This window comes from Episyrphus balteatus, chromosome 1 (assembly GCF_945859705.1).
Source record: "Episyrphus balteatus chromosome 1, idEpiBalt1.1, whole genome shotgun sequence".
Taxonomy (NCBI): Eukaryota; Metazoa; Arthropoda; class Insecta; order Diptera; family Syrphidae; genus Episyrphus; species Episyrphus balteatus.
This window is the reverse complement of record NC_079134.1, coordinates 48,379,160-48,405,082: the sequence shown is the minus strand read 5'-3', so window position 1 is coordinate 48,405,082 and position 25,923 is coordinate 48,379,160. Positions and strand designations below refer to the sequence as shown.

At 30.2% G+C, this 25,923-nt stretch overlaps 1 protein-coding gene across 7 annotated transcripts in view; it reads right to left on the bottom strand.

Annotated features, from left to right (window-relative positions):
- The window catches only part of LOC129905136 (protein bunched, class 2/F/G isoform), a 232,052-nt gene that overhangs the window by 74,360 nt on the left and 131,769 nt on the right, over positions 1–25,923 (bottom strand). The window contains exon 4 of one of the 7 annotated variants that reach the window (XM_055980536.1): positions 18,438–18,456. The exons of the other annotated variants lie outside the window; for them this stretch is intronic. Within the exon in view, the coding sequence (XP_055836511.1) occupies positions 18,453–18,456 (4 nt within the window). The 3' untranslated portion in view covers positions 18,438–18,452. Of the gene's footprint in view, positions 1–18,437; positions 18,457–25,923 lie in introns of those variants that run through there. 7 annotated transcript variants of the gene reach the window in all.

Sequence of the window (25,923 nt, the reverse complement as noted above, 5' to 3'; positions counted from 1 at the left end):
ATTTTTTTTTTAAGTATATAGCCACGTTTTCACTCATTTCACATGTTTGTCAGTTTGTCAAATTATTGAACAAAATCAGCTGATTGAAGAAAAATACACAAGTGTACAAATGGCAGAAGAGAAAAAGACAAAAAATAAAAACAAAATTAAAATAAAATGTATAGCATCCAGCAGCGTTTGAAAAATTATATTGAAAGAAGAAAATAAAGGAAACAACCAAGGCTGGCCTGCAATCTGATGTGTGTGGTGGAATTGGAATCGATGTTTAAAGACGATTTTGCATGGTTGCGCGTTGTGTTAAGTTTTTTTTTTTATTTTATTTTTTTTTTTTATATAAAATCCTGTCTCCTGTGAGAAATGAAAGGAGGACATTGATTTGTTTGGGTTCTCTCCATCGTCATAGTCGTCGTCGTCGACGTTGTTTTCATAGTCGACCCATCTAATGGTGGATGACTGAGCACTGGAAATGGAATTCAGAAACAATTTTTGTGTAAAAAATTGTGATGGTGAAAGGGCAAAACCATTTTGGTAGACATTTTGATTTCAGGTAAATGGTATAGATACATACAAACATAAATATACTTTATGTTTATGTATAATCTATACGTATAGAGATTTATATTTTGCCAGTTGGAATAATTATGATTGATTTCTCTTTACGTAGGCAAAAGGCAATGTTGAAATATTTCGATGGATATTAAATTAACATTTAAAAATAATTAAATTGAAGAAATTGTGAAATATATGTAAAAATAAATGGGTTTGGGTGGAAACAAAATCTTTTTATGATTCCTGTATCTTTTTTTTTTTCATGCATTATTTTAAGTATATTTTTAGCTAGAATGTATATTCTTTTTACATTATTAGCTTAACTCTAACCGATTTTTTGGGCTCATATTAATTTTGTTCTTTTTTTAGAATTTAATTTTTCGAAATTTTGTGTGTCGAAATTTAATCAATAAGTAATCAATAAGTAATCGTTTCGAGACAGTTCGAATGAAAAATAAGAAAAAAAATATCAAGAAAATTAAAAAATCCTGGTACCCACAGAAAAACTTCGGCCGGGCCAGCTAACCACTGCTATTATATCTTGCCTATCCCTAATATTCAACAATAATTACGAAGTAGTTTTTGTTGCGAATTCTTACATTAATTGACCGCGTTTGACAGCTTATGAAATAATAAGTCCGCTGCAAGAATTATTAACCTTCTGTAGGCACACCTATTTTTTGCGAATTTGGTTTATACTTTTTCATATCGCTAGAACTTTTTTCGGTCTCACTATCTTATAGAGAATCATATATGAAATTGATGTAGAATTTTCCGAGGAATTCGAATATTGTGTTCACAATTCCAAAAAAATGTACTTTCACCCTTATAAAGACATTTTTTTGTGACCACTTTTTATTTATTTCCTGACAAATTCGCACCCGTGTGCCGACAGAGGGTTAAGTATCCGACTTTGGATTATTTTGCCCCCAAAAAGTACGGAATTAGTTAAACTTTACTTCGGTCACAATACAACATAGCAATAATAAGAATTTGCGTCTCAAGATTGAAACCAACATCTAAGCTTAACAGCGATAAAAGCGATTTATACAATTTAAATAAAACCGTAGCTTGCAATCCGGCAATCCGGTGAGAAATCTGTTTGGTATTCGCTAGGAGAACCTATATCATCAAAGGCTCTTGAAAAGGAACTCTATGAAGTAGTCTGTGGAATTCTTAAACTGTGAAATACTTTATCTCCCCCAGCAGTCAATCTGAAAAGTATTCTGGTCGGAACAAGAAGCATCTATGTATTTGTATATTCAATGAGTTTCTAAAAGAGAAACTCGACGGAGAAGTCCTAATTGGATTCCTTACGTCCTCGGTAAACAAACTTGGAGAAAAAGCTGTTTCTAATCGCCATGCCTTTTCCGGATTTCTCTAGCCTTTGTACTCCAGACTCCACACCTTGAGGAGATCATAAGATTAGAAATTTTCTTAAAATGTTTGATTCCCCCAACTGATAATTGTGGGTAAGATTCACTGTGAACTGAAAAAATTTAAAAGTGAAAATTGGACGAACGGTGCACGATACAAGATGATACTCATCTTTGATCCACCTGGTATCAGATAGAGTAAAAGAAAAGCGCAGGAATCGATTGCCCAACGCAATTGCTATTCTCTATTTTATCTAGCGGATGCAACTCCTGAAAAAAAAAATTATCGTTTGCTGCATTATCAATCAATGCAGCAAAAGGCGCCAGAACTGACATTATAGATGACGCTAGATGAAACTAAATTAGTTAATTTATCAAGTTCAACTATCAATGTACATAATGTACGATCCCATTACGCTTCACCCACTTTTTTCAAAACCGGAGGGTTCAACGGAGTGCATCTATTGATAGTGAGCTTGTTGATGTATTTGGCCTTAGGTGGAATCTTTAACTGATTTAAGCTCGATGGTAATAAGATGAACAGTCTAAAAAAGCTATGAGGACACAATTGCATTGTTACGACTATGGTAATATCATGTGCACAAGAAAATCATTTGGCGAATCACATACTCTTTTGTCAATTTTGGAGCATTTCTACAGGTTTGCCCAAAAGGATATAAGATGCAGTATTTTAAAAAGGAAATAAAGTATAATTAAAGAAATCCAATACATCAAACTTTCTTACTAGAAAATATCTATTAGTGTTGCCACCTTCGATTTTTAAGTACTTTTTCTTTACTTTAAGATATGAGTTATATTGGCTTGTAGTCTACATGCGAACTCATTTCATTCCATTCTTGTGTTTCAATATTATGATACACTTTTTAAGATGATTGCGAATATTTTCAGTTCTTCTGTGTTCAATTTTCTAAAATGTTTTCAAAAACAGAATTTGCATCAGCATTGAAACCAATAAAATGCTTTTTTGGATAACTCTGCTATTTGTTTGCTGAAATTAGTCGTTATTCATGTGAGTGTCCTTTTTAAAAATGGCTTTTAAGAGCCATTGTAGCAGATAGTGCACCTTTTGTTTCCATTTTTAAAGATGACATAAATGTTTTGTTACTAAATGATAGAAATATTAAGAATAAAATAAGAAATAAACAATTTTCAAAGTTAAAATGATGCAAAAACAAAAATTTCCTCTTGAGTAATTCTTTATTAAAAATACTCTCAGTACCTTACATCATATAAACATGGTCTGTCTATTTCTCTGGTCATCCATATACTACTCTATTTATCATACAAAAATGACTTGGTTTCATCCAATAACAATAATTTAAATATTTTAAGTCCTCCGACCATAATACAAAGTAATGTGACAAGCAAAACAAAATATCAAAATTTAAAGCAATGAATGACTCTTCGAATGATATTCAAGGTCTTTCCGAAAAATCATATTTTTCAAAAAAGAATTAAGAAAAAAAGAAAATGTCAGTGAACGTTAATTTGACAATAATAATAATTAAAGGAACAAGAAGAAGTATAATGGGCTGTCACATTGTTTTAAGCTTCAATTTCTTGAATTGTGCACGAGTATACTGTACCCTTTGTGCAATCTTTTTTTGTAAAACCAAAAAAATAAATCATTGAACTTGAAAAATTTCGAATAAGAGATAAAAAACAAACAAAAAAAGTTAAAATTGACAGGAAACCTTTGGAATATTAAATTCAGTTGTCATGTCAAATGAACTTGACACTGAAATTTGTTTTTTGTTTTGTTCTTAAATTTTTGCTTGCTTTTTGAACATGAACAAAAAAAAAATGTGAGCAACAATGTGGGAATGTAATTTTTGTGAGATAATTTGACAAAAAAAATGCCATGCGTCCTGGGAAACAAAAACAACAGAATGCGAACAGTAAGTCTTAACAATTTCAATGTCTTGAAAATAGACACTTGAGAAACAGATGTTTTAAAATTAATGAAAGTTTAAACATGTTTGTGAATTCATTTGACACAAAATTCTGCAAATTTATATTATTTGTTTTTTTTTTTCTCAACAAAAAAAAAATCATTGCCATGTGCATTTTCATAATTTCGGGATGTGACACAATGTATTTGTATAATTATGTACCTTCATTTAAATATACAATTCCTATTTATTTATACATAAATAGGTATATATTTTTTTTTATTAATGTCAAAAGAAATGTTCCACAGTAATAATTCTTGCAATCGACCAAAAAGATCAAGTTTTTCCAATTTTAATCGGTAAAGTGCTTGTTTAATGTGTATTTTAAATTTTTTTTATTTCGTAATGATAATCAACAAAACGGTAACATTGTTTGTAGATAAAACCTACAAAATATTTTGAACCAACGGAAAATGTTTAACGTACCCCAACGAGTCCCAATCGGCCATATACTTTTTATTACAACGTTGTATTATTTTTGCTTTTTCTCTCAATGTTTCAGAAAGAGACGTTTTAGAATAGAAAGAGCGAAGGGAAGATGTTTAAAGATCTCCGCAATTACTTAGTTCTGCGAAAGACACAGGTACTTTTTGGCACTTGGACTCTCAGAAATACGATATCTACCAACAAATAAAACTCTTTTCTGTTTGTTAAAAACCACAGAGTTTTTGGTGTGGCAGAAAAAAACTCCTTCAAAACTTTAATTTAGAAGACAACATGTTTCTTTCCAAAATTCATTTTCTGCCAGTCAAGCATCTTGACGTTGATTGCTGCACAAGTACAAGTAAACGTGATTTTGTACTGAAGAACTCAAGCCATTCAGAACATAAAGTCTTCAAATCCTGTTTTTTGAAATTTGTTACCACGAAAGATATTGATTACACAACGTGAATAAAAGACAGTGAAGGTCCGAAGAAATAAGAAACATCGAATTTCCAAAGGCTAATCCATAGAAGATGGCAAAGAGCTTGGTCTAGAGATAGATAGAAAGCTGTTGTCTCCATGAGGAGACTTCGGGTTGTAATCAAAATTTTGCCGGGGTCCAAATTCTGCTTGCAAAATTCTGCTTTACAAAATTTTGCACAGAATAACATTTTCCAAAGGCTTTTATCGTAGTCCAATACGATTGGGAATTCAAAACAAATTCGAAAACATAGCAACATTTTTGATATAAGGTTGCATCGGGCTAACAAGACCGCAAATCTCAATTTTTGTTTAAACCAAGATCATTAAGAAGTTAAAATTCAAAACAAGCTGTTCCGATGCACAATTTTATGCCCATGCATTGGCAGGTTTTTTTTTCAAATATATGAGGGTAGAATTTTGAACAGCAGAATTTTAAAGAGCAGAATTTGGAAGACAGAATAGAAAAAAAGCTGAATTTTGAAAAAGAGAATTTTCTTAAAAAATTTCTCGGAGAATTCATAATATGCTACGATTGATTACTGACAGAAGCTATTTGATTAAAGCATTTTTGTCTCGTTTGCACACCAATCAGTAGGTACTTTCAAATTTACAAAGTCCGACAAATCCTTGTTAACAAACCTTCAATAAATTTTGACAAAAAAAAGAAAAAAAAAAACCAAGGTGAAACCTAATGAACATATCTAAACAATCTGTTTGAAATGCTTTACCATTATTTTGTTTTTTCTTTTCATTGACCAACTCAAACTTATAAATTCAAACAAAGCAACAGTTAACATGACAGCTCGCCATCCATCTCACGCAATCGTTGGAAATAAATTAACTCTACGAATGCCAAAGCTAAACAGCTGTAGAGTCATTGTTGATTATCCACTTCCATTCCCAGCAGTGGTCGTTTAGTGTTGTAACACAATCGGCACTGATCCCAGCAAATTATTACACCGATCTCATCAAACACACTTACAGACACAAGACAAAAAATACCCCATCTGGTGGGACATTATCTGCATGAGAATTGCCATAATAACGTGCGACAATGTTTGCAATAATATAAGCGAGCAAATGCTTTGCAACCTTTGGCACTCCTCTTCATGATCCATAACTGTGGCACACTTGTCAAATCAAACCGTCATCATTATTATCTCTTCCTTTTTTCTATTTATGTACGAATATATCCATCCAATGGAATGGTTGCTCTGAGTTAGGATTGTTGGATTTCTGACAGAAGCAATTGCAACGTCAGGCGCACCCTTTTTTGTTTTCAAAACACTCATTCGCTTCAATTATTGCAAAGCGCAGCAACACACAGTGTATCTGGGTATTATCTCACTTTCATAGCAACAAAAATTTGTGTTACATAATGTGCAACATTTGTGCCGTCGAGATTTGACAGCAGAAAGAAAATATCAGCCAAAAACATTGCAAAATATGTGAGTTGAATTTCCAAATTGGATTTGTGTTTGGAAAATCTATTAAGTGCCTGTTTGGGGTTTTTAAGTTTTTTTTTTGCTTTTTTTTGCTTTTAGATGAAAAGGATTTACACTTATTGAAATTTTTTAGGAAAATTTTTGTATTTTCGAGAAGTTTTAGTTTAAAAATAAGAAATAAATAAATCAGAAATAAGAAATAAATAAATTCAAAGAAATTTTATAGAAAATCTAAAGAAGATTTTAAACTTTAAAGAAGTTTTAAAGAAACTTTAAAGAAGTTTGAGAGAGAGAGAGAAGTATTATAGAATTTACAGAACATTTTATCAAGTTGAACAGAAAGGTTGTATAGAAACCTTTAAAGAGTTATAGCGAAACTTTGAACTGGTTCAATAAAAGCTATAAAGAAATTTTATAGAAATTTTCACGAAGTCTCCACATGTTCAAGGAAATTTTATAAAAACCTTAAAGAAGTTGCACAGAAACTTTAAGGAAGAGTTAAAATTTGAAATGTTATAGAAACTTTAAAGAAGTTTTAAAGAAACTTGAAAAATTATGCTATGAAAAAAAAGCAGAATTTTTTTTATTAAAAAAAAAGTGCTGGCAGAATTTTGAAAAGCAGAATTTTGAAAAACGGAATTTTCTTGAAAAAAAGCAGAATTTTGTAAAACAGAATTTTGAAGCCAGAATTTTGACCTGCCCCCGATTTTACATGAAATTTTTTTTAAGTGTAAATTTACGTACGAAATATCACAATCAAAAATAATATAATACTTTTGTAGTTTTGTTTTTCTTTAATTTTTTTTTTTGTGGTATGGCGGCAACGTGTGTACGCCTTCTTGTTACTGACGCGTGCTGTTAAGCCTGTCATTGCAGCGATAAATTGTTTATAATAATTTCACGCCGATCTTGTAAGAGGGGGTTAAATGTAATTGACGTGGTGCACACTATACACAATAATACTATACTCATACTCTCCCTCGTACTTATACAAAAAAGGTGTGCACATTAATCAAAATGTTTATTAATAATAAATCGGAGTCGTGTCTAGGCCCTGCCATCACGATTAGACTATGAAATTTATCTTGATAGCATTTCAAAAAAAAAAAAAAAAAAATGTTTGATACTGAATATGGAGGAAGTTGTATTAGAGAATAAAGTGTTTAAATTTTTAAATGATTGCGCAGAATAATAAGCTGTAAATAAAGAACTTTACTGATTGAAATCTGTTTATAACTGGACTATATTCAAACATTGTCAGAATTTCAGTCTGGGAGATATTATTTAGTATACTGTCCGTTCTAAGAGTCCGGTACACTAATAAGAGTAAGGTACACTTATAGTCGACTGAAGGAAGATGTGTTGAGTGGAAGAAGCTGGCGTGTCGGAATGTAGTGGAAACTTGGCAATTACAGCTGAAGAGCAAGTGGAATCCCTTAAGCCAAAAGTTGATGAATAACTGAAGAAAACGGGAAATAGAATGTACCAAAAATTCATGGAAGACGCTCAGAATTCACAGAAGAAGAGCACTCAACGGAATTAATAAGCATAATCTTCCGAATATGAGGAGAGCTATTAAACCTCAATTTTATACCACACCGTTTTGAGTTACCAATTTTATGTACTTTATGTAACCGTAATGAAAGAGAAGATGTGTTTCATTTTATAGCTGTCTGTCCCGTTTTAAAAGAATTTCGAGTTTATTATTTTTTCGTTCAGTCATTGGATTTAGAGGAAACTCTTAAAATTTTAAATGGATCTCGTGGCTGTAAAGTACTTTATAATTCCACTGTAATAGCATTAAAATATAGAAACTGCATTTTAAATGAACTTTTTAAACATAAGCAAAAATGTATACAATATGTTAAAATATAATCAAAACTTGAATGCAAAATATGTCAGTCTGGTAGAAGGCATCGGCTAAACCAAAAGACTTTTAGAAATAATTACCAAAATGTTTGTATAATTTATGTATTATTTTCATGAGTCAAAAAAAACTAAAACTAACTAAAATTGTAAGGTACTTGAATGTTTTTAATGGTTGGATTTATTTTGTTGGTAACATCACCTGCATAGCTCAAATTCGATAGTTCAATTGAATTCAAATTCATTTTCTCCGAAAATTGTATTAAGAATGCCCAATATGATGCATAAATAAAATGAAATTAAGAGCATTTCTAGTTTGAAACAGCACGACAACATTGATTGAGAATGATCAACTTTGTGGCGGTAGTTAGAAGGGGATTTGGCGATCTTAAGATATTTAAACTGTAAAACAAATTATGAATTTTGGAATTCAACTCAATGATTCTTTCAGTGCTCTGGTAGTCCCAGCGTTCTCATGGATAAATATAATCACTGGTTAATATTTTGTACTAATCGATATAGATATTCAACTTGGCTATTATTCTATCGGAAGAAAACATTCTAGCGTCCCATTATAGACCGAGAGCCGGCAGCATATTTTGGCAGTTTTGATATAAGTGAAATTCGAGTGTGCACATTAGAGTGACCGCAACTCCCATAGAAAAAAATTTTTGTCGAATTTTTTTCGGGGGAACCCCATAAAATGTTCCGCCTTTGCAGATTTTTAGATAGCCAAAATTTCAGCTCGATTGGATAACTCTAAATGGTGCCGACACTCGCTCAAAGTATCAAAAATCTCTGTTTTTTCACTGTTTTTCGAAGAAAATTAGCTCTAGCTCCCAAACAGATCGGGTTATTTTCACATTTTTATAAATTTTTTTAAAGGTAGTGTTGTTACACATAATTAAAATGCTTAATTTGTTTAGTTTTACTAAAAAAGAAAAATATTGTCATCAATTTAAATTTTCAGTACTTACCACAAAAAGAGCTGAAGTGCAAACTCGATTTAAAATTTAACTTTTTTTTAACTGTTTTATTCTGCGGATTGGGATAGAATGGATCTCTGGGCCCTCGGGTAGCAAAAGTATGAGGTATAGTCGTGGGGTGAAAGAGCTATTAACAATGAAACTTTCTTTGTTATTGGATCGATGTAAGGCATCTGATAGAAATGCTTCTCGCATAATTATAGCTACAATAGAAGCACTAGGGCAAAATCCAATTGACTTTGTAGTTTCAAAATCAAACTTACATTCAACAAGAAAAAACTTTTGCTTGGTTTAATGCCCCAAGAGCTTATCTGGCTCCTAAACAAGATCTTGATCTTTTGCGTAATTGCATTGAATACCGCAAGATAGACAAAGATATTTCAGAGAAGGCTCTTGCTAAATTCTCAAACCATTTATGGTATTTGAGTTCAGAGCAGGCAGGTCTGGCGTTCTTTGACCTAACATTACCAGATGGCGAACAAAATTAGAAACGGCCAACATAATTTTGAAAACCAGTGAAACGGAAACCAACAGAAAAGTAAATCCAAAGCTACAGACACATGAAGATGAACAATTTGTCACAGCAGGGTTAAAAAATATTGTGAACAAAGAAACATTGAACTTTTTCAGCCGATTGAAAACAGACACAAGTTTTCTCAAAGAACCTCCAAATCTTTGGCCCGAAAACCCGCATTTTAAAGAAGGCTTTAAAAAAGTGCAATCACTTAAAGTCGTAAATGACATGACAGAAAGAGGAGTCAAATTAATAACGGATTTTAATAACCTTTTAACTGAAGATGAGGAACAAAAACAATATGTACTTCAAGTAGTCAGTGAGTGCCGAAAATTGTATCCTGATGCTTCCAAAACTACTTTGTAAATCTGTTGATTAAATTTTTTTAGTATTTACTTCATTAATTATGTATAAGAAATGTAACACGATGTTATTTTTTTTGTTTTTTAGGCCGTGTGTGAATTGTGTAAAATAGTTCACATAGTGTAAAATATTTGACACTGTTGAGGTGAATAAAAAATTTTCAGCTGTTAAAAATTTATTGGGCTCTGGGACCTGGTTAAATTTGAGTTAAATTTTTTTGCAGATGGTTTTATTTTGTTTTTTTTTTTTATTAAAAAGGAGTTTCATAGCAGAAAAGAGGCAGAGAAAAATATTAAACAATAAGCCATACAGCTGAAATTTTTTTGTTCACCTCAATAGTGTCAAAAATTTTACACAGTGTTAACTATTTAACGCAATTCACACACAGCCTTAGAATTCTGTTAAATGTTTCGTTTTTTTAAATAAAACAGTTTAAAAAAAAAGTTTCATTTTAAATCGAGTTTGCACTTCAGCTCTTTTTGAGGTAAGTACTGAAAATTTAAATTGATGACAAAATTTTTCTTTTTTAGTAAAACTAAACAAATTTAGCATCTGAATTATGTGTAGCAACACTACCTTTAATTAAATATATAAAAAGTGAAAATAACCCGATCTGTTTGGGAGCTAGAGCTAATTTTCTTCGAAAAACAGTGAAAAAACAGAGATTTTTGATACTTTGAGCGAGTGTCGGCACCATTTAGAGTTATCCAATCGAGCTGAAATTTTGGCTATCTAAAAATCTGCAAAGGCGGAACATTTTATGGGGTTCCCCCGACCAAATTTCGAAAATCGATTTCTTGCGGTCACTCTAGTGCACATATCTAGATATGCACCACAGTATGTCAACGGAACAAGTCTGGCAGTGATCTTTTTCAGCTTTCCCTTGCCAGACGCATCCAAAGTGCAGCAAAAAATCAATTTTCGGCGTTTTGGTATAACCGAATAAATGATACACCAAAAAATCATAAAAAATCCCCTGATTTCGAATCTGTGGGTACCGCAAGTTTCTTTTTCAGCTTTCCCCCCGCCAGACCGCTTTAAAGCATTTTTAAGTGCATTTTTCTAATAAAAAACCTAATTACTTATTTTCTGTTAGGTATAACCGTATGATGGTAACAAATTAATATTCTATGTCTATTCCAGGTCTAAAAAATATAATTTTTAGCCAGCTATATTTCCGCCTTCCCTCTGCCAGACGCATCCAAAGAGCAGTCAAAAATCAACTTCTGGCGTTTTGCTAGGTATTACCCCAATAAATGATACACCAAAAAATCATAAAAAATCCCCTGATTTTAAAAATGTGGGTACCAGAAATTTTTTTTTAGCTTTCGCCCCGCCAGACCGCTTTGAAGCATTTTGAAATGCATTTTTCTAATAAAAAACCTAATAGCTTATTTTCTGTTGGGTATAACCGTATGATGGTAACAATTTAAAATTCTATGTCTATTCCTGGTTTAGAAAATATAAGTTTAAGCTAGATATTTTTCAGCCTTCCCTCTGCCAGACGCCCTTAAAGGTTTCCCAAACAAGTTTTTCCATAGAAAAAACACATAGTTTCTGTTTTTTTCTTATAAAATTGAAATAATATTTTTTTGTTTAGAGTAACAATATGATGGCCAAATATTAACTTTCTCTGCCTTTTCCTGATTTAGAAAATGTAAGTTTAAGCCAGTTTTGTTTCAGCCTACCCTCTGCCAGACGCCCAAAAAGGTATCTCAATAGTACGGGAAAGTTAGATTTTGCTATATGGGGCATGGGGGTCTGGGAAAAAATCCGAAATGCATTTTGACTTCAGGGCTCGAAAGGCATAAAGACACGAGTCGTAAACCAAATTTTGTTCAATCGCACCAAGAGTCATTTGGCCGCCATTTTTTTTTTTAATACAAATTTTAGTTTTTCACATAACTCGCGTATTTTTGAACCTACAGAAAAAACAAACTTGAAATAATTTAATTTTCTACAATATATGTTAAATAACATTTTTCGATTATCCCTCTGGTTTAAAAGTTAGGGTGTTTTTTTTTTAAACACGTCAAAAAGTGATTTTCTTATTTTTGTCATATCTCTTTTACTTGAGCGTTTTTTAAAAAATTTGTTTGTTGTAAAAGTTGTAGATCTTTTAATTACCTTCATTTGTTACAATATTGGTTTTTCGATTTGACAGACCGTTTTCGATCTGTAGGCATAAAACTTCAAAAAATTGCATTTTTTTGTATAGGGACAAACAAAATGATTCTTGGTTCGGTTGTACAAAATGTTATTTTATACTCTTTCGATCCCTGGGTTTATGCTCTTTTAATCCCTGAAGACAAAATGCATTTCGGATTTTTTCCCAAACCCCCATGCCCCATATAGCAAAATCTAACTTTCCCGTACTAGGTTTTTTATTAGAAAAATGCATTTCAAAATGCTTCAAAGCGGTCTGGCGGGGCGAAAGCTAAAAAAAAATTTCTGGTACCCACATTTTTAAAATCAGGGGATTTTTTATGATTTTTTGGTGTATCATTTATTGGGGTAATACCTAGCAAAACGCCAGAAGTTGATTTTTGACTGCTCTTTGGATGCGTCTGGCAGAGGGAAGGCGGAAATATAGCTGGCTAAAAATTATATTTTTTAGACCTGGAATAGACATAGAATATTAATTTGTTACCATCATACGGTTATACCTAACAGAAAATAAGTAATTAGGTTTTTTATTAGAAAAATGCACTTAAAAATGCTTTAAAGCGGTCTGGCGGGGGGAAAGCTGAAAAAGAAACTTGCGGTACCCACAGATTCGAAATCAGGGGATTTTTTATGATTTTTTGGTGTATCATTTATTCGGTTATACCAAAACGCCAAAAATTGATTTTTTGCTGCACTTTGGATGCGTCTGGCAAGGGAAAGCTGAAAAAGATCACTGCCAGACTTGTTCCGTTGACATACTGTGGTGCATATCTAGATATGTGCACACTCGAATTTCGGTTATATCAAAACTGCCAAAATATGCTGCCGGCTCTTAGACTATTAGGATTTCTATTCACCGTGGGTTTAGAAGCGATCCTAAACCTTACTCCCTTAGACTTATTTGTACAAGAATCAGCAGAAAAAAGTGCCCTTCGAATCAGTCAAACCAACATTTGGAGAATTATAGTCAATGCGTTGACAACAACGTCTGTATAGATTACATGACCCTTAACTTAGACTTCAACAATACTTTTAATACCAGCTTCCCTAACAGACAAGATTGGAAAAAACAATGTACCTTACTCTAATGAGTCCAATCTTAGCATCTTCACTGACGGCTCGAAAATAAATACTGGAGTTGGTGCAGCTTTCTTCTTAAAAAACCTCAAATTTGACAGTTCTTTCAGTATCCCCGATCATAGCAGTGTCTTCCAAGCCGAGATCTTGGCAGTGAAAAATTCTGCTACACAAATATCCATGATGGCGATGTCACCTTAGGATTCATAGGTATATATGTACATACTTTTTCAAGAAGTTACAGTACTTCGGGATATCACAAGGATCTAGATTGACGATAACTAAATCAACTTTCAGCTCATATAACCTTACCTAACCTAACCTATTGTGAGTTTCATTTCGGGCGAAAAGTTGTTCAAGTAAGGTAATATGCAAGGTTATCAATAGCTATTTTCTCACTTAATTTTTGGTCTAGAACAAGTTTAGCAAAAATGGTTATTCCAATAGAATTAAACTAACAATAGCTTTTTAAATTCCGCACGAAAAAAATATTTCGAGTGGAAAAATTTCAACGTTCTCAATCAAATTATTATTATATACGGTGTTTTCAAGCCGTTGCAACGGTGGCGTTGGTTGGCAGAACTTGTTAGACAAAACTTCAAATTGGCCACAATCGTGGAAGGATAAACGAACCAATTTTTAAGTAGACTTTTACAAGTTCTTATTTGCGATTCAATTGTAGGACCTTTTAACCACAGTTATTGATGGTCATTGTTAAAAAAGTATAATTCCCACAAGATCATTTCCAATAAAAAAAGATAAAATCTACGAAAAATCTGCATTTTAATCCCTCTAAGTTTCACTTTAAAAGTTTGTTTTCAAAAATTCTCAATAAATTCCATTTTTCCAACCAAATATCTAAAAATGTGTGTTTTTAATCTAAGATTCACATTGAAATCACATTGATTCAAAATTTGCATTCACTTAAATCGTGACTTGCAAATTATTCGATTATTAGCTTTTTAAAATACACTGACAAGACACGTAGTCGCCACCGACCATCAGCGTCATCTATGATCTGTAAAGCGTTTGTTGTTTTTTTTTTTTTTTGTTTTCTATATTCACAGTCGAGTGAAACTTTAACATTTGATCTTCACGACTGACGAAGAAGACGACGTCAATAAACAAAGATTACACTTTTTCTGGAAAATAAGCACAAAATAATGCACAAAATTATGAGAAAACAAGGAAAACGAAGGTCTACGTTTCACGTTTTTGCAGTAAAATATGCTAAATCTATTAATTCAAGCCCTAAAGACTTTTGAAAATAAAAAATATCAAAAACACATTCCTCAACGAATACTTTGAAAAAAAATTCTTTGTCTTGTTATCAATAGCCAATTCCATCAAACATCGTCATCATGTTGATTTTAATTTATGAAGACCTCGATAGTTTTTCTACAACAAAGACCAAAAAAAAAAAAAAAAAAAACAATACTTGTCCTAAAGTAGAAACCAATTGAGGTGCAAACGGAATAGTGAATGTAGCAAAATACGCAAATTCACAAAAAAAAAAAAGAATTGAAAAAAAAATGGAGAATTGCCACCACGATATTGGAGAATGGCTTCGGATGACGATGACGACGATGTTGATGATGATAGTGATTGAACACGAGTAGTATAGCTCCCAATAAGTGAATGAGTGCCTCTTCTTTTAGTTGGCTGATTTTCAGGTTGCAAGTGGCTGACAAATTGCAGTTTGCATGTGATGAACTCATTTCTAAAATAAAAAAAAAAAAACAAAAAGAAGGTTTCGCATTTTGTGCAACAAATGCAATTTTCGATTTTGTGTAAACAAAAGTGAAATATATATACTATTATGAAGCTAGAGTGGGCTGATTTATTGAAAATAAAAATGCTAATAGCTTGGCATTTGGATCTGAATATCAACTGCAATTTTAATGATACAAATAATAGAGAAAAAAAAATTCTAAAAATAAGGAACAATAAAATTAAATGACACAGAAAATTATCTCTAGAAAATAAGACACATATTGTAAAACTTCTTTATCAATCACATTAAACATTTTGTAAAATTATTTTTTGTCGAAAGTGCATAATATTTTGAGCTTATAAAAATGCAATTAGTCTTAGAAAACTCGTTTCTTGCAGAGCAATTCACACGTGTCCCATCCGAGATAAAAATATGTCCCACCCATGACATTTATATAACACATTTATGTACATAAAGAATATCATTTTAATATGAATTAAATTTTAATTATATAAGTTACGAATGTTTTGTGTACTAAGTCAAAGGATTTCAATAAAAAATAGATCCTGCAAGTAAATTCCTTTTCTCAAAATCGTTTTATTTTTGTCCCTTCCGTGACAGCAGAAAATACCCTCATAATGTTCAAAAGTAATCAACAATTTTTTTATGTTTTTAAGAGTCTGTATAAAATTTGTACAATTATGTTTGGAATTTGAAAAGGAAACAGTAAATACAAGTGTCCCACCCTTGACGATGGAATGTCCCATGTTTCAGAAGGCTTTTTTTTGGAGACCATTTTAATATCGATCATCTGAAACTACATTTTATTTGTGGTGAGAAACGCCTTAGAAGAATGAGTGTTTGAAAAAATACGCTATCCATTCAGAAGGTCCATTTTCAACAGATATATTCTGGGCAAAGATTTTGGTTCGAATACTTGTTCAAAATTAAAACCAAATGACCACTTCGTTAAACAAGCGCAAAATTAATTGGAATTGAATCCGATATTTTAATTTAAAAAAAAAGGTATTAAGCGAGGAAAGCCATTTACAGTTCGTCAATGAGAAAAACTGTGAGTTTCCTTAAAAACAGTAGGTATATTTCGGTACAGTCATTTGGCTGTAGAAGTCTTTTTTTGTTTTTAAATAAACCGGATCAATGTAAAATAAGGTCAGTATTAGATAGAGCCATAATAAATGCATTGCATTCCTAGACTGAGTCACATGAATGTGGAAAATATTTAGTAGGTACATCAGATGCAAGAAGATTGCAGATATCATTTGATTAAAACCATATCTTTGATTCTGAAAGCCATAACAATTAGTAATGGTTAGTACCATATACCGTTAATTTTGTGACATTGTTTGTGGAATGTTTAGGTCAAGTTATTGGTAGAAAAGTTGAATCTTAAGCAGTGATTTGTTTAGATTGGTGGTCAACGAGTAAAGTGTATTGCTGTAAATTTTGAACAGCATATCCAGTATTAGCAAGACCCGTTTTTTCCACAAAATGCTTCCTAATTCCTTTGATTGGAATGACATAAAAGCCATTTAGAAACAGATTTCCGCATTAGCTGACCAAGAGTGGACGAAGTGCTATAGAGCCTTTTTTACCTGGGTAGATTTGCATAGCAGAATGTATAAAATATGCAAGTGCATTTTTTAATTATTTTTTCCCTTGCTTACAGCTATAACCTGTCAGCTAAAAGTCTGGGAGTTGGCCGCAAATTTTTAGTTTGGGTGTAAAAACGAAATCTGATAACGCTGATTTATAGGTTCATGCCTATAGTTAGTTAATTTGCAGCGAAATGGCGTATGGAATAACAAATATTTTGATTAATTAATTGTTCCTAATTATTTGGCAATGTTTTTGTAAAAGAATTTTAAAAAACAAAAATCAATAATGGGCGCAGGAAGCAAAATACTGTTGCAAAGCAGGGATTTTTCGAAATTTCACAAGAATTGCATTAAATTGAAAACCGTAAGGATTTGGGATGAACAAGTTACCAAATTCTGAGAGCCCAAGAGTTCCCCAATCAGCATATTTCGTTTGATCCAATACTTTTGGGACACCCTGTATAATTTTGGTATTGATTTTTTTTCTGTATTGATTTTTTTTTTACTATTTTTGAACATATTTCGCTTAGTGTAAGTCGGAGCGAGAAGTTTGTAGCCAAGAAAAATTTAGATTTACATTTTTAGCATAGGTCTTAATGACCGACTCATATAACCTATCGAATTCTTAAATCCAAAACACCGTCATCATAATGATAATATTTAATATCGATAATAGTAGGTATTGTTCTAAAAAAATAATAAGATGCCTGATTTAAATGGATTACACGTGAAAAAGAACATAATAACCGTGCATGTTAAATAAATTACATGAAACTAAATCCAAATGCAAACCATATCAAATATTACTAAGGTAAACTTATAATTTCTAGAAGTCACCTTGTTAGACTACTTGTACATTTATTACGAAATATTGCACTCAATAAAACTAAATAATGACCTGTTAGCTTATACAATAAAAAATAAACTTCATAACAAAAATCTATTAAATTGTTCATTTAACAAAAAAAATTAAAATCTTGTAATACAACAAACAGTAATTCAACGCTCGTCCCAGACAATCAGTCGATTTCAAGTTTCTAGAATGCACTCTACAACACGTCTTAGTCCAATATAATATAGGTACAATAAGCATGTTATTATATTATTAATTCTCAAGAAAGTGCATTCGCTTTTCACGTGTTCCGGTTTAGAATAGGTGTATATACAATATGTAGATATGTAATTATTGGTTATAGTTATTGCAATTTACATGATATGGACTTTATTTTTATTTAACTTTACTAATACATTAAAAGAATATTTATCTCTTTTTTCATATAGAATATTCTGACATCAGGGGGGTATCAATTAAATAATGCGCTATTTGTTAAGATAGTTGGGTATCTGACTTTAATGTGCATTCCAGTTCTTGCAATGAGAAATGTAAATATAAAGTAAATTTATTTGATTTTTAAAATAAATTAATAGTATCTATTGCTTTTTAAAAAATTATTTTAAGGATTGAAAATTGTTGGGTTATTTAAAATTTAAGATAATTTTTTTGACTTTATGCAAAAATTTAAAATTTAAAATCGTTAAGATATTTTTTTGTTTACGTTCGAGATATAAAGATTCCTATTTGAATTATTTTTGAAATCATAATATGTAGTTTGATTTTTTTTTCAAACAAAAGTTCTACAAAAGTTAAACAAACTTCAATTAATGCTGAAATTGCAATTTAAATTTATTTTAAAATTAAATAAATAAACATACAAAAAACGTGTTAAATAAGTCAATTTGCTGGCGTAGATTCGCATCGTCTACACACTTTTCAATATTGTTTACTTACTCATTATCGTTCAGTTGTATAAACTTTTAAAATGTTTTTTTTTTTTTTTGTTTTGCTATGCAAATTCTCTCTCCATTAGCAAAATATTATTTTTTAAACAAAATCTGCACACTTACCTGAAAGAAAAGTGAAAAATAAAATTTTATTAGTTCAATAAACGTTATAGAGCAAGATCCCAGGGCCGCCAGACATTACTTATTTTCTCAAGAAAAAAATGTATGGAATTACGTAGTGCTAGGACATACTATTAGTGAATGGATACTGGCTATCTTGTGCCGACGGCCATTTTACCACTACCAGGTGCTAAAGGTACGAAAAATACGTAGTTAGATTTCTTATTTTCTCAAGGCTGATTTTTATATATGATACTCAGGGAACTAATACATTAATTTTTGTAAGCTGCCAGACCCGTCGGATGGGCCTAACACCTTGCCAGACACGCATAATAGGAATCAGGAAAGTTAGATTTTATTATATGGGGGTCTGGGAAAAAATTTATAAAATATTTTGACTTCAGGACTCGAAAGAGTATCAAGACACGCGTCGAAAACCACATTTTGCACAATCGCATCCAGAATCATTTGGCCGCCATTTTGTTTTTTTAATAAAAATTGCAATTTTTCACATAACTCACGTATTTTTGAATCTACAGAAAAAAAATGTATTGCAAACTTGAAGATAATTTAATTTACTACAATATATGTTAAATTACTTTTTTCGATTATACCTTCGGTTTAAGAGTTAGGGTGGTTTTTTTTTGAAACCATATTTTCGTCATATCTCATTTATTTGAGCTTTTTTGAAAATTAACTTGAAGTAAAAGTTGTAGATCTTTTTATTACCTTCAATTATTACATTAACGGTTTTTCGATTTGACAGTCCGTTTTTGATCTGCAGGAAAAAAACTTCAAAAAGGTTCCAATTTTTTAATATAGGAAAAATGTTCTAGTACAGGGTAATTTGCATTAGATATAACAACAACCTAGGCGTGTAGGTTGCACTCAGACAAGAAAAAATCATATAACTAACACTGCCAGACCCATTCCGACAGCCATTTTTTTTTTGCCAGACACCTTAAAGCTTTAAAAAAAAAAATTTTTTACTTTACTTATTTTCTCAAGCTTCATTTTTATACATGATACTCAGGGAACTAATTCAATAAAATTATTTTGTTAGCTGCCAGACCATCGGATAGGCCTGACACCTTACCAGACACGCACAAATGCTCGCTAGATTTGTTATTAATAAAATCTAATGGGTCTTCCGTAGTATTGAAGTAAAATGTTTACGCTTAATAATACCAATAATTACTACATTATTAAAAATATATACCTACCTTTAAACTCATAACGAATTAGTTCCATGGGTATCATGTATAAAAATGAAGCTTGAGAAAATAAGTAAAGTAAAAAATTTTTTTTTTTAAAGCTTTAAGGTGTCTGGCAAAAAAAAAAATGGCTGTCGGAATGGGTCTGGCAGTGTTAGTTATATGATTTTTTCTTGTCTGAGTGCAACCTACACGCCTAGGTTGTTGTTATATCTAATGCAAATTACCCTGTACTAGAACATTTTTCCTATATTAAAAAATTGGAACCTTTTTGAAGTTTTTTTCCTGCAGATCAAAAACGGACTGTCAAATCCAAAAACCGTTAATGTAATAATTGAAGGTAATAAAAAGATCTACAACTTTTACTTCAAGTTAATTTTCAAAAAAGCTCAAATAAATGAGATATGACGAAAATATGGTTTCAAAAAAAAACCACCCTAACTCTTAAACCGAAGGTATAATTGAAAAAAGTAATTTAACATATATTGTAGTAAATTAAATTATCTTCAAGTTTGCAATACATTTTTTTTCTGTAGATTCAAAAATACGTGAGTTATGTGAAAAATTGCAATTTTTATTAAAAAAACAAAATGGCGGCCAAATGATTCTGGATGCGATTGTGCAAAATGTGGTTTTCGACGCGTGTCTTGATACTCTTTCGAGTCCTGAAGTCAAAATATTTTATAAATTTTTTCCCAGACCCCCATATAATAAAATCTAACTTTCCTGATTCCTATTATGCGTGTCTGGCAAGGTGTTAGGCCCATCCGACGGGTCTGGCAGCTTACAAAAATTAATGTATTAGTTCCCTGAGTATCATATATAAAAATCAGCCTTGAGAAAATAAGAAATCTAACTACGTATTTTTCGTACCTTTAGCACCTGTTAGTGGTAAAATGGCCGTCGGCACAAGATAGCCAGTATCCATTCACTAATAGTATGTCCTAGCACTACGTAATTCCATACATTTTTTTCTTGAGAAAATAAGTAATGTCTGGCGGCCCTGGGATCTTGGACTATTAAATGTAAACATTAAAATTAGTTTTTTTTGTTTGTATTTATAAGCAGACATCCCATTTTTTTGTTCTTAATATTTATAAAGCAGTTTTTTTGTATGTTTTTCTTAAAAAAATGTATTTTATTTTTAATGCTAGTAATATATCTTGAAATGTCTAATGCAAAAATTTTCTAACTATTTTTTTATTGAGTTTACTTAGTAATAAATTGGATTTTTGATCCTATCCTATAGAAACACATTTTAAGAAACAATTTTTCAATAGTCAGATAAACCTCAGATAGAGCTTATTCCTAGGAATAAAAGTTTTTTTTTATATTGACATTTATTCTTCTGATAGTCTAATAGACGATTGAAAAATCAGGGCTAAATGAAATATTAAAACAATTTAAAAACTAGATTAAAAAATCAATAAGCTCTTTATCATTTGCTATCGAGGACTTTAAGGTTCAATTACTTCGTGTTTTTCACGATTTTTTTTCAATGGAAAAAAAAAGTTACACATACGCCCCAGTGACCGATGACATTTAAAATAAAATTAAAGAATTAAAAACTTTATATAGAAACAGTCTACTGTTTTGAGATAGAAACATTCTTTTTTGTCAAAACAGAATTTCAATATTAGTAGTTTTTACTTTTTTTGTTTCGAAAAAAAAAAATTTATTTGAACTATTGAACTTTTTTTCTAATAATTCACTCAATCACGGTTGTTTCATTTCTATAGTAAAATTTAGATGCAAAATTTATTGCATATAAAAAATTTTCTACATTGAATTTTTTTTTTCATTTGTGCGTAAAATATTTTGTTTTTAATATTCGTCGAATTTCTTACAATTTTGACTATTTGACTTAGATTTAATATTATAGTTGAAATAGCTTTTGTATCGTAAAATCTCCAAAATTTAAAGAAATTCGAAATATACATATTAAAAAAAATATTCAATGCACACATTTTGCATTGAATTTTTTTTTTACAACGCAGAAAATTTTTTATTTGCATTTAATTTTTTTTAATGCAAAATATTTTTATTTGCAAAAAAAATTTTACTTTTAATGTAAACATTTTTCAGCTACAAAAACATTTTTTTTTTAATGCAAAATTATTTTATTTGCAACAGTTATTTTTTTTTAATGCAAATATTTTTCAGTTGCAATACATTTTTTTTAATGCAAATTTGTTTTATTTGAAAGAATGTTTTTTTTTTCTTAATTTCAAATGCATTTTTTTTCAATTGATGCTTTTTTTACAAACCTGCTTTAAACAAACAATTGGAAATCATTTCAAAAGATTTAAAAAGGGAGACAACAGTTGCACTAACTGGCGTTTTTAAACAATTTAAAAAAGTCAGTCATAGCCATATAAGAGGTAATGAATTTGAGAAAGTTAAAAAAAAAACATCTTTTTCGAAAGATGCCATACTTTTCATCAAAAAAAAAAAAAATATGTACCTACATAGATTTGAAAAATTGAGAATATTTAGACAAGTTGTTTATTCCAACTATTGTGAATTTATGTAATTTTCAAAGTTTGATATCGTTCTAAAAGAAAATTCTTCACCCTTTAAAAAGAAGAAAATCACATCCTCTCATCAACTTTTCTTTGTTTTTCTTTCTACGCTATTTATTCTTCTTGTGATAAGAATGGCCCATAAAACATTCATATTCAAATTTTTCACTTATTGTAATTATTGTTTTGAAAGATTTTTCGGTTAAACCTTCGTAATGAAAATAAAATCTGCCCAATCTACAGAGCATTAAACTCTTCAATGAATGACCTAGTGAAAATTAAAATATTAGTTCCCGAGATATGGTCAAAACCCAAAATTTCAAATAACCCACATGGGAATATTTTGGTCATTCTGGAACCCCAGTTAGTGTGGTTAGTGTATTGTACAAATATTTCCAATGTTCAACCAATTCAAAATTTTGTCTTTGCCAACACGTAATTTTTCTGGACTTAAACTGATAATTTCTTCTCAAGGTTAGATAAACTTTCTAATCATCATAACAATGATTGATGATTAATTTGTGTTTACGGATTAAGTCACTGTAATAATTTATAATCATTTTTGTCAGTTGGTATCTCTTAAATCCAAAAACATCTCAAACCATTTGGTTTTGATTAAAAAAGTAAATTAATCGATAACTTATTTTCATAGACTGCTGGGCTAACAATAATATTCTCAAAATTGGTTATCTTAAATTTTACCTATGCCCCTATTTAGAATTTTTAATCAAAATTAACAATCAAAATTGATAAAAAAAAATACAATAAATATAAAAAAACAAATTGAATGAATTCCTTCAAAGGCATTGATAAAATCAAATGATATCGAATTAAATACTGTACTGTAAATAAGATTATCGCTTGATAATAAAATCAACAAACTATAAATTACAATGCCATTTGCAAGTAGCTATAACACTCCATATCTTATCTATTTGAGTATTATATCAGATAAAAAATGAAATAAATTAAAACACTTTTTGTAATGGAATGTGCATGCATTCACAAAAACAATCTTAAACAAAACTAATAGAATTGTGATAACTAACTATTCTTATAGATTGATACTTTTGCACTCAAAAATAAATTAACACTTTTATCAAAAGATGATGTAATGGCCAATTTAATTTTTCCCCATCCCCGTTCGCTCTACCGATGTAAAATAAAGATCCTATCATTTTTTGATTTATTTGCAAATGTAGCCTTGACAGCAGATATCGGAACAAATATAAGTAACTAACTCACACGTCAATGCAAAGGAATGCAAAAATTGCTGTAAAGTTTCAAAAGAAAATTTTCACGTACATTTGCTTTGGGAAAGCGATAGAAATCTTTTTGCATGACTACCTTCAAATTGGAATAACATTTTTTCTTCTTAAAATAGAAACAATATTTCTTTGATAATAGTCTGAGATTAAGAGTTGTATTTCTTGAAGTTAGTTGTTCAGTGAAAATCGTTTGTATTTTTTTTTTGCCAAAATTCTAAAAAAACCTTTTTGGACTTTGTTAATTTTTCCATCTAATAAGCTGACATACAAATTTAGAACAAGGCTCAGAGCTATATGACATTATTATCAATCTTGCAACTGATTTGAAACTGATATGCAACCGCATTTAAACAAGTTTTTAATTTGTCTTAAACTAATTTGCAATTTGTTTCAAAATTATTTAGTTTGACAATAAATTATCACTTTCAACTCTATTGCTCAGAGTATTGCTCGTGGCGGAAATTAATGACCCAACCTCGATCGTTCGCCACTTGCACAAATATTTGCATTCCTGCCAATAAAGGTGTTCAATGAATGAATGCTTTCAGTTTTTTTTTTCTTCCAAATGAATGATTTCCTTAGAAAATTCTATTTTTAGGACAAATAATAAATGAAGGACATTTTACTTTACCAGAAGACTCATTTCGGACAAAAGAAAATGTTGTTTAAGTTTTAAAATTTGAATTAGTTTTGGCTAAGAAATTTCATTTTTACACCTGAATTCTCATTGTGTCTTGTGTCTTTTAATGATGAGAAAAATATCTAAAACAAACATCAAAGACAGCGCAGCATTGTAATTTGCTATGGTTTCATAAGACTGATACATTTTTTTTTTACTCTAGCGTCAAGCAGTCTGCTAGCTGAATGCCAATGAAAGGCATGTAACAAGTTGTTCTATAATATCCGGTATTCATGTAGTTAATTGGTATGTTTTATAAAGAGAAAAAAAAATATATATAAATATATGTATGCTATAGTTAAAAGTTCAAGCACGTGTATAATAGGTTTCTGTCCCAATACCTATTATTAGATAATATTGTTAACAGAGCTCGACAATTGAGCTTGATAAAATTAATTTAGGTATATACAACATTATTTCGCTTAGTTGTATTTTGTTTGGTCAATTAAATGTTAACGAATAAGTTGGGCGTTGATGATATATTATTTGAAGATGGGTCTATTATTTTTAATTTAGAAAAAAAGTACAGAAACCTGTCATTGAGGAGTATTTTGATAATAATTTTTTTTTTATTGTGTAAGCACAATTTGTAAAATTAAAATAAAGATGTTATTTGTTTGTAAGTACCACAAGTAGTCAAGTTAAGTTTGAGTTAAGAATTCTAAAATTACTAATGAATTTCTTCTTTAAGACAGATTTCAGTTAAAATTTCTGTACCTTGCCATATATATAAGTGTCTTTATAAGGGTGAAAATACATTTTTTTGAATTGTGAATAGAATATTCGAATTCCTCGGAATATTCTACATCAATTTTATATTATGATTCTCTATGAAATAGTGAGACCGAAAAAAGTTCTAGCGGAATGGAAAAGTATAAACCAAATTCGCAAAAAAGAGGTGTGCCTACAGAGGGATATTATAAGGCCCAAGCATGAAAAATACATCTTTTGGTTTATGTTGCTCAATGTTTAAAAGTTTTTGTCGGAGTATCTCACACTTTTTATGTAAAGAAATAGAAGTATCTTACACAAAAAAGTAAACAAAAATTCATACATTCTGATAGAAAATTATGTACAAAAGGGAAAATCTTCAAAAGACGTTTCTTAGCTCTTTTTTGTGTTAGTCCTTCGTTATGGTGTTTTTCACAATATTAAAGGAACCTAATAATTTCTCTGATTAGCTGTTTTCCAAACTTTTTCTAATAAAGTATGAATTTATTTTAAAAAAATTTTTGGCCATAAATATTATCAGTTGAATTCCGAAGCAGAATAGGTAATATATATCACACTTTTGAAAAACAATTAAAAATTACTTCAATTTCAATGGGTTTTTTGATAAAACAGAATTTTTGCATTGATTTTCTCAAAGGTTTTGGCAAATAAGAATTTTAAAGGGCTAATAAATAAAAAATAACTTTATATTTAAATGTTGAACTTTAAAAAAAAAATAAGTTAAATTTTTTTTCAAATCCTCTATAAAAAAAAGTTCTTCAAAATAAAATACTTTTTAATTTTATTTCATTAACTGTTACACATATTGACATTTCCTTTTATACTTTCAAATCATAATAAATGTGGCATACAAAATTTGAAAAATAAATGCATTTTATATTACGAAAAAGTTTTAAAAACGACATGTTAAAATTTTGTCAATATTTTTTTTTTTTTTTTTCAAAAATCTGAGTTCAATTACCATTCTTTCAAAAGCCCTTCATTCCATTAACTTAATTTTAATTTTAAAAATATGACTAAGCTTCTAGCTTTTTAAAAACGTATATTTAAATATT